General features: G+C 38.5%; 1 protein-coding gene across 1 annotated transcript in view; it reads left to right on the top strand.

Annotated features, from left to right (window-relative positions):
- Positions 1 to 578: 578 nt before the first annotated feature.
- The window catches only part of LOC134573091 (ceramide kinase-like), a 31,582-nt gene continuing 21,816 nt past the window's right edge, over positions 579 to 10,344 (top strand). Inside the window, exons 1-2 of the mRNA XM_063432549.1 lie at positions 579 to 1,264; positions 5,767 to 5,868. Coding sequence (XP_063288619.1) covers positions 1,147 to 1,264; positions 5,767 to 5,868 — 220 coding nt within the window. The 5' untranslated portion in view covers positions 579 to 1,146. The remainder of the gene's footprint in view (positions 1,265 to 5,766; positions 5,869 to 10,344) is intronic.

Raw genomic sequence — 10,344 nt, 5'->3', positions numbered from 1 at the left:
GATTTAGAATTAAAAACAGTTGTAGGAAAGCAATACCAAAACGTTGAACCTGTCCCTATTGTGTCCCTGCAGCCTATGTTTAAATACAACATGTGACATCATCACGTATTAGAACATAACCTGTGATGTCATCACATCCCATACGATCGCATCTACGGATCAAGAAAAAACAAAATAAAAAGGGAATAACTAGATTCAAAAATGCCGTATGTTACCGCAATACAGGGGTCAATGAGGTCCAAAAATAAGAACTGCATCATCCACTAATTAGCCCGTACAAGTTGAGCACTTGCTATATTGTCATTTGTATATACTGGGTTAAGTCAAGACATATTTATTTTGTTTATTAAGAAGGTGCTTTATTGGAATGAAGAATACATTTTTATTAAAATTACCCCCTGTAAAAGAGTTATAAAACAATGAAATTATAAAGTCCCATTAGCAGTTATTACAGTTATGGTTTAATTGCATGTGTTTTTTTTTATTATTCATTTTTTTTATCTCTAAACTATTACGTATCTTACATACAAGCAGACCTGTAAAATGTCTATCCTCCCAATCTTTGCCCTAGCTGCTGGACGGCAATCGCTACCCTTGTTGTGTACACAAACATGCAAGTGCATCTCAACCACATCTCCAAACCTAAACAAATCAGTATGTGTATCCCTATACTGTCATGTACTCGTGTTTGTAACAGTAACCGCATGTGGGAGTGTTTAGAGGCTGCGGGGGAGGATATAGAGGAGGAGAAACTGGTCGGGCAGCTATAGGTAGAAGGAACAGGGAATTTTTTAAGACACTGGAAAAAAAAAATCTGTGACATTCTACACCTGACCAGCCTGAGGACATGTAGCTTATAGGGTAATGCTAATATTTAAGCAGCCGGCAACCTCAGTGAGGACATGAAATGTAGAACGTCGACATTGAGATATACAATCTAGCCAGTGTTTATTCATGTGTCCATATTGATATACAGCAAGGGAAAAGGTATCTTCGTAAAACTGAAAGCAGATTAAAGATCAAATAATAAATGGACTGAACTGAGAGGACACGACTACTAGGAAACGCCGTACTGACCAACATACTGGAGACCTGTGTTTTATCCCCAGCAGCTGAAGAAGCTCTTTGTGCTACGTCCAGCCAACCATGCGAGAATACGGGATGGAGGCTTTGATGCGGGTAAAAGGATATGAAATGCTCGTGGTGCTCCGGGATAACACCCTGAATTGGGTCACCCACAAGAAATCCACCTGGAGAAAAAAGGGTAGGTGAAAACTGTATTAAGGGATGCTCTAGTGTCACATGTGCAGGTCAAAACAAATGATCTAAATATCTGTAATTTGGACTAAATCCGTAGTGGAGTTTTATCACTTTTTTTTTGTCTCACCACAACTTTGTTCATGTATATTACGGAGGAACGACAAGTGAAAGAAAGGTATGTAATTGTGTTTAACAAAGCGTGTTGTGGGCAGCGCAGTCAAATGTATCACGTTATCCTGGGCAAGTGTAAAATTATACATGCTGATGGGCAGGGCAGGAAAATTGCTGCCCTTATAGTATGTGGAATCCATTTATGCTGCACTAGGGAAATCCGTGAACTAATCAAGGCAGATGCTACTGATTATCCTGCTGGAGGATAAATAATCTCTCTAGGTACTAAAAGGCATGTTGGGTCTCATAACCAAAAATGTGAGCGAGGATAAGTAGAAGTGGTTATAGGGAATAACCTTTCAGCAGGAGTGACGTTAATAATGTTTGATCAAATCTAATTTGATGTTTCTAACAGACCCGCGCATGTGCAGTGCGGATCATCCTAAAGGCAGGTATGAGAGGGGAAACCGGTCAAACCATTTGGGCCAACTGGTTTAAAAAAAAAAAAAAATCTGTCTTTCAATTTTTCAGGTTTATTTTGGGCAATTGAAATACAAATGGCAAAAATGTAGGCAATAATACTTACATGAAAGAAAACAAAATCTCCAACCCAACTGTAGTCGCAACGTGTCTCTTTCAACCTGAATTTAGCTTTTTACATTTTTAAGTCTCTACAATTCGGAGTTTAGTGTGTGTGTGTGTGTTTTTTTTTTTTTTTAATACTAATATCTGTGAGTTTTCCTTTGTCTGGGCTGTTTACCCTTGTTTTGTCCTGTGGCACTATAAAAAAGGAAGTTAGTGTTTGCAAGTACAAAGTACAACATGTATTTGTTTCAAGTTGTGCTTCAATCAGTCTACTGAGTTCTAATTAATGACAGTCAGTGGGGGATCTGTACAAACGTATGGCTGCCACAAAAGCAGGACATTTGCATCTCAATGGGGGTAATTCATTACCCAGTGAATTGCAACAGTTAGACTAAAATAGTTGATCTAATAAACGTCTTTATCCCACATTTATTCCAAACTAGAACTAGAAACTGTTTGCCGTTTGATTTCTAGAGGGGTAAATTCCCTTAGCAGTGAGCTCTGGGGAAATGAACAACCAGATTTTACACTGGGAGAGCCAGGCTGAAGAGGTCCCTTGTATTATTTTTTTTTTTTTCATAATTCTTTTTTTTTTATAAGATTTCAATAGTATAGAAAATCACAGCTAAGGGAGATCATAAATCATTGGAACAACCGCAGGGAAACGAGCTGTTGGCATAGTTTTTAAGATAATAGGGCATGGGAGTCCTGGATTTCCAAGACGCCAAAGATCATTCATGTGCTTAGGATCCATTAGCCAGGACTCAGGTCTTTGACATTTTCAACATAAACATTGAAATTCTGTTTTAAACCACTACAGCTCACTGTTTAATTGATAAGAGTTCTCAGATCCTATACGTTATATTTTCTGGACACAAATTTCTAACAGATGGACAGCACAGGAAAAGTGCTGCTGTACTGTTTGTTAAGTTAACATGTTGCAAAATTGGAATCAATCTATTATTAAGGTCAGTTCCTTTAGAATTCTTTGTTGGTGAATGGACTGATTTCCTGACTGCTGTATATGACTTATACATAGTCTGGGGCATTGCTTTTCATTTGCTGTCCTGCTAAATTAGTTTTTTTGGCGTACAGTGATTCGTTAAAAGCATAAAAATCTAGCAAATAATGGTCTCTATTAGACACAAGACTTGTGCTCAAATACTTTTAGTCGGTATGAAAAAGTGAATTTTTTTTAAATTCATGCCCCAATGTATTTATTTGTCTGGGATTTACCTGTGGAATATATTCATTTATTCCACAAGTCCTAGTGTTTAACCCCTTAAGGACACATGACATGTCTGACACGTCATAATTCCATTTTATTCCAGAAGTTTGGTCCTTAAGGGGTTAAAGAGCTTATCTGTGTTTAATTCTGCATCATTGCAGTGCTAGAGTTAAGTTTCAGGAGTGTGATTTAAAATAAAAAGTAGTTATGCGTTTTTAAGTAATTTTAATCCATTTATATTGTACCTCCAGGCGCTTAAGGCGTGGTGCCACAACTTCTATTTACTATTCAAATGCAAAGATGTCTGGCACGCAACTGGTCAATGTAGAGACTTTATTTACACATATAAAGGTTACATGTCAGATTGCATCCTTTGTCAGGCATAGGCCTAAAGGGGATTTAGGGCACTGTTACATATGACTGCTGTTATGGTGGCTGACATGTTATGTGGGATTTACCTCACGTAAGGCTGTGGATACAGTAATATATGGCAGCGAATAGGAAGCCACTGGAGGCACCAGATTTATTGGTCAGTGAGACATTGGGAATTCCCAAGATATAGGGCACTGTAAGGATCCATCTTTCTAACCCTGGAGAAGAAGATTGTAAACCGGATATTAGGCCTAAAAAAACGAATTGGAAACATTCTCGAACTCCACTATTTCTGCAAATCGGTTATTTTGACCTTAAATATGCAACTATTGTGTAAATTCTCCATAATTTATCTGTTTAATGAATAACCTCATTAAGCTCTATCATGTCTCCGCTATACATTTATAGGTGACCGCTTTGTCAGTGTTTTAGGCCGGTAGGTGCCCCTCCCCCCTGGTTGCCGACGTGTCAGCCAGGTTAGTGTGGCCACAGACAAGGGCATACGTAATACAAATCAACTTGTGTATAGTCCCAAACCTAGTGTGTAATTAAATCGTTCCGGTTCATTGTGTGGACAGAAAGTATGCGTTCACATACAAAGTCAAGGCAAATGACGTAGATTACAATAATCTGTGTGTAATGTGTTTTTAAAGGGACAATATAGGCATCCAGACCACTTCATATCATTGAAGTTGTCCCTGTCCCCTTTAAGGGCCACTATAGTGCCAGGAAAACAAACTCGTTTTCCTTGCACTATGTAGTCCTTGGGTCCCCCCACCCTCATGGCCCCCCTCCCATTGGGCTGAAGGGGTTAAAACACTTACCTTTCTCCAGTGCCGGGCTCCCTCGGCGCTGGGGAACTTTCCTCCTCCTGCTGACGTCCGCGCCGAATGCGCATGCGCGGCAAGAGCCGTGTTCGCATTCAAACCGCCCATAGGAAAGCATTACTCAATGCTTTCCTATGGACGACAGCGTCTTCTCACTGTGATTTTTACAGTGAATTCACAGAACAGGCCTCTAGTGGCTGCCAGTGGCTATCATTCTCTGAAACTGCTATGTTTTCAGCTGCAGGGTTAACACTAGATGGACCTGGCACCCCAGACCACTTCATTGAGCTGAAGTGGTCTGGGTGCCTATAGTGGTCTTTTAACCCTGCAGCTGAAAACATTACAGTTTTGTGAAACTGCAAGTTTTTTTCTACCAGATGGCCACTAGAGGCAGTTTCTGTTGTTTCATGAAGTTTAACTCCATGAAACGACGCTGGACGTCCTCATGCTTTATACAGATTTTGCATTGATTCAGTGGTTTTTTTGTGTGGGGAATGTGGGGAATGCTCATGCGCATTAGGTTTTCCCTTGCGATGACATCAGAGGAGGCGGAGACAGAGCTAGTGCAGAGGAACGTCAATGCTGGAATTAGGTGAATGTTTAAAGGTGCAGCGTGAGGGGCAAAGGGCACCGAGGTACACTATAGTTGTTAGGAATACAGCTTTGTATTAATCACACTATAATGTTCCTTTAAGGTGTGTCATGGCGGCCATAGCTATGATTACACTTGGCGTGGTAGAGTAATGGCTTCTACATATGACCACGCTGATTGCATATCTCCCAAGTGGCCCTATTTAAGAGGGACAGTCCCTATTTTGGATCCAAATCCCTGTCTCTGTTTTCTATCCCAATGTCACACTTTTCTTAGAGCTCCATATTGTTGGTGTGTCTGAGTGTATAACAGAGCTCCACAGCAATAGTACTCACAGTAATGTCTCTTCAAACTACAAAAAATGTATTTAGAAATCAGTCTATGTGAATAAGATACACGTTTTTTGTTCTAAATTACATTTTAGTTGCATACATTGTTATTAGTAAGTCGCCTAGAATGTCTCTGAATGGCCAAACCTCCACTTACACCCCTAGAATGAAAGTGTTCCTCTTTCTCCATTGGAGATGTTTGGAGGTATATAGTTGCTCTGTAGCTGTACTTGAGATCTGCCTATTTAGATACTAAAGACCACACACATTTTTGCCACTTAACTCATATGCATATTACCATAACTGCATTTTTTTTAAAGTTCCCCATCTGTCTTAGATTAGAGTAACAACATTGTTCCTCATGTATGCCGATTCAACAGTGTTGGATGTTTTAAAGGACCACATCTGTGCTGGTCCACCTGTGTTCCTAACAATGTACTTTTTTATTTTTTTCTTATTTAGGTCCTAGTGGTTCCGTGCCAGTCAACGAAATTATTCTAGCTCATCTGGGGGATTGCAAACAGAGAGGAAAGAGCATCAGTACTCCTAGTACCCAGTTCACAGGTAACAGCCCACCCTCACCACGTCTACTGTAAACGTACGTGTACATAAAACAAACCGTATCTAAATTGTTACAGACCTGTAATTAGCATGGCTTTAAAGCCGGAACAGGGAAGCCTACTCTATAATTAAGGAAATCCTTCCAGCAAAGGATTGTGCAACCTTGCTAACTATTTAATTTTTTTTTAAATTAACTTTTTGACATTTTTGTTGTGCATTGATACAGCCATAGACATCGACAATATAGTAGGAAGTCAAGCAATATTACGTGAACTAATAATCTCATGAAAATATCACACGTTAGAAAAATGTGATATTTGTCATAAAGTCATACATTCAGTATGCCGTACGTTCTGAAATATTAATAAACAATGAGTTCATTGTATAGCTCCAGACAAAGTTTGAAGGAAAGGAAGACAAATTTGTGGCTGCAATTTTGCCCACCCAGGAGAGTACCGCTGGTTGCTAATCTTTGTTGTGTGTTTTTTTTTTTTTTAAATCACGAAGTTTCTCCACTAATTTGAAACCAACAGACTAGAGTACCACTAATTTAGCAAAGTCGTTAAATTTAAGATGTTATAGTGGTAAATAGGCTGCGGTTACACTGCGGCTCCAAAAGTAGATTTTGACGCAAAGAGATTTAACATCCTGTAGCCCAGTGAAAGAGCCAATTTTGAGTAGGGAGTACAGCCAGAGAATGTCTATTAAAAGGTAGTACATTGAGAGCTCTATGGAAAAAAGATGCCCATATTTTATCAATATGGGTCCCTGTTACTTATCCTGTTCAATTTACCAAAGGGAAATCTATTGGTCTAATAGGGCGAAAGAACTCAATGATGATTTCTCTCATTCTGCCATGAGATTCGTATGACAATATTCTACAGGAAATTGTCTGGATGTCCTTCTACATAACTTAATGTCACGAAAAAAAAAACCTATTTATATGACTTTATTTTAAGAAAACAAAACCTACAAAGAAATACAGGTTGTCTTTATTAGGTCGCCAAACCATACCATTTCCTTGGTTACTTCTCATAATATTTGTACATCTGTACAGGTATCCATTGCATACAAAGGCCACGTCTGGGTTATTGTATACTTTACAGAAAGCCTATATAGGTCTTATCTTACAGCTTGACTCTAAACAAATGCACCAAAGCCTCCCATTATAAATACACGCTATACCTAAAAAACTATATTCAACAAGATTAGACATATGCAAACTGTTTTAATCCATAGATATGATTTCCAGAATACTTTATGGTATTCCTAAGGGAAACAAAGTGTTTTAGGACCCTGTATTCATTAACCATGATTTACTAGGGTATTGTCCCACCCATGTTTCCCGCACCCACATATGCAGCGGGATATGGGGAATAATCAACCAAGTGGGGGCCGTTGAAGGAAGAGGTAGAGCCCATTAATAACAAAGAGGATTCTTCTCTAATACTAAGAGTGGGGCATTGGGTTCTTTAAAAATAAAGAAACGTCACATTTATTAAAAATATGGGATGCATTGTTAGGACCGGACAGCACTTTCATGTATAGATTAATGGTCAGGAATGGCTAAAAATGAAAATGTCATATATATATATATATATAATTTCACACAGCTGTGCACTCCAACCTTGTAGCAACTGTGAATTTACTTGATTTGTGTTCAGTAACAGCTCTTCATAAACATAAATTCTCCTTCTTAGTTACCCGCACCTTTGGACCCCTCCCAGCATTTAAATAACCACCTTTATTAACAAATCGCAGGGATCAGTCAACTGTCCCGAGGCAAGTTCCCTAGGGATCTGAAACGTTGATCTATATTGCTGATCATGGCGATTTGTTAATAAAGGTTATTTAACTACTTGGAGGAGTCCCAGAGTGCAGGTAACTAAGAAGGAGAATTTATTCATATAATATATTACACACACAATGGTTTTGTCCATTATCCCATTCCTCCTGAGCAAGCATATTAAGGGTGTGAAGTATTAGAGATTTTATTTTCATATTGATTTATTTTAGTGCGATTTTTTTTTTTTTTGTTTTTTTTTTGTTTTGTACTACTGTAGATATTGTATGGTAAGGAATTTGATGGTATTTTTGGGAATGACGATTCCCAAAATGCCAGCAGATAGTACAAATTAAATATATGCTCACACAGAGTACATAAACTTGTCGGAGTGCGAAATGACCTTTATAATGCTGATGCCTGTTTTTAGCCAAAAAATTCCCCTTGATGTGTGCCCAGAGACTTTCCTAATTCCACTTCTCCTGTTGCCATTCAAAAGCACTGTACACACTAACAGGATCATTCATTAAGTATATATATATATATATATATATATATATATATATATATGATATTCTACAGCCCTGTGCTTGTTTTGAAGGTGCTGGTGGGATACCAACGTAGATACATACAGGGTTATTCAATAACGTGGGAATTCAGAGTGAATTGAAAGTCGATTTGAAATTTAAGGTCACAATAGCCAAACTGGAAAAATTCTCTTAGTAAGTTATGCTATCAGTTCAACTACTCAAATTCTCACGTTCGTGAATAACCCTGATAGACACATATAGGCTCATACATTGGGGAAAAAAAAAAAAAAAGAAGGAATAAAATATCAACAGCTAATTACGGTACTGGTGCACTCTTTAAAACAGCTTAAGTGTTTTGTGGAATGCAGTCAAACAAGTCCTGAGCTTTGTGTAGTGGGATTTTCCGCTGTTCTTCAGGAATAAAAGGAGTGACGAGGGAACCTGTAATCCCGAAGTTCAAATGAAAGTTCTATGATGTTAGATCTGGAGATATGGAGGCATCTAGCACAGTCCTGGTTTCCATGGGGCCATTCTTAAATATGTTTAACAGTATGTGTCACCCGGGCCGTAAATATGGTGACATTGCAAAGGAACAATGTTTGCACCATATAATGCTTCTGGTCTTTTAAAATCAAGTCATATGCCTTGACTGATGTATGTCTATGCAGAGCAATTCATAGAAACGTACTGGATACCACACTCCCCAAATAACCCTGATGCTCCGAAGCCAGTGCTGGCCAGTCCTCCCTTCCAAGATATGCAGAAAAAATAATGGTTCAAGTACTCTGGCATAACAGAAATAGCAGCTTTATTGGGGCAAAAACAGCAACGTTTCGACCCTACCGCATCTTTAGCAAGCTTGTGTCTCATGTTACAAAATGTAATATTTAGTGATCTATAATTGGCAACTGCAGAATTTTTAACGTCTACTGTAGAGATTAGAAGGGAACTGCGTAACACTATTAACCCCTGGTTTTCCCCCGCTAGACGGTAATAAACATCTTCAGAGACGATATGATTAAATAATACGCCTGCCTCATCTAGGGGTAACGATAAAAAGACAGGTTTTCAACTGCAAGCTCTAAAACAGTTTTGTTAAAATAAAACTAAATATGCATTTTTTTTTTTTTATATATAGAAGGACAATTAGCCACTAAGGCCTGTCTATACATTTTTTATGTATAAACATCCGGTTTTCAAATGTAGAATTGCTATGGAAATGAACTGGTAAAAGCCCATTATCTCACAGCCATGCTGCAATCAAGTGTTTCTTGCAAGTAGACAAGATTTTCTTGCAGACACGAAGTGCAGGAGTCGACCATCCAAATCTTTCAATAAAATTGAGCCAACACAGCTTCGGTGGCTTGAACTACATGTTGTATGGTTACGGTCTCGGGGCGTTTGGATGGGACCGTTTTGATTTTGGCTTCTTCGTTTCTTCTTGGTTGGTTTTCTTTTTCACCTATTACCCTTCTTTTACCTTTACCTCAACATTACTTTGTAACAATCTTTCGGGCATGAGTTGTTAAAGGGATACTATAGGCATCAAAACTATTTTAACTGAAAGGGTTACCCCAATCTCCATGACCACTTCGGCGATGGTAGGAGTATGTATGTGCAGTATTTCTGCTTGAAACACAGCACATGAAGAGTTATTATTAATTGTGTGCTAGGGCTAGTTGAACCCCCCCAGCACTAGTGACTTAGGCAGCCCACAACTCTGTTCTTACAGTATCCCTTTAATCCGAAATGTTTTGGTCTTTGGTCACTTTTTTAATTTTTTTTAATGGCCGATTGTACGTGAATCAGATATTAATTAACAAAAAAAAAGAGCCCTAATTACTTTGTGTCTGACAGTACTTATAGCAGTCGTGTCATTTATCGTGTGTGTGTTGAAGGGACTATTTAACCCACACTGATATTTAAAGTTGGTTGATATGTGACCCAGAAGACTATGCTCTTTTTTTTTTTTTTTTTTTTTGTCCTTGGCTAAAAAGTCACCCTTTTTGGGCTCCAAGTTCTGTATGTTTATGTGTGGACAGTTTCTGTTAGCAACTAATTTCCACCATTGTGACGCTCTCCACATACCGTTTTTGTTGAGACGGGCTCGCATATGCTAATTCATTTCTTTGTTCATTATTTACGCAGTACCTTTGCCATTTGTTG

This window comes from Pelobates fuscus, chromosome 9 (genome assembly GCF_036172605.1).
Source record: "Pelobates fuscus isolate aPelFus1 chromosome 9, aPelFus1.pri, whole genome shotgun sequence".
NCBI classification, from domain to species: domain Eukaryota; kingdom Metazoa; phylum Chordata; class Amphibia; order Anura; family Pelobatidae; genus Pelobates; species Pelobates fuscus.
Note: the sequence above shows the minus strand (reverse complement) of the source record. Positions and strands in the feature narration are given on the sequence as shown.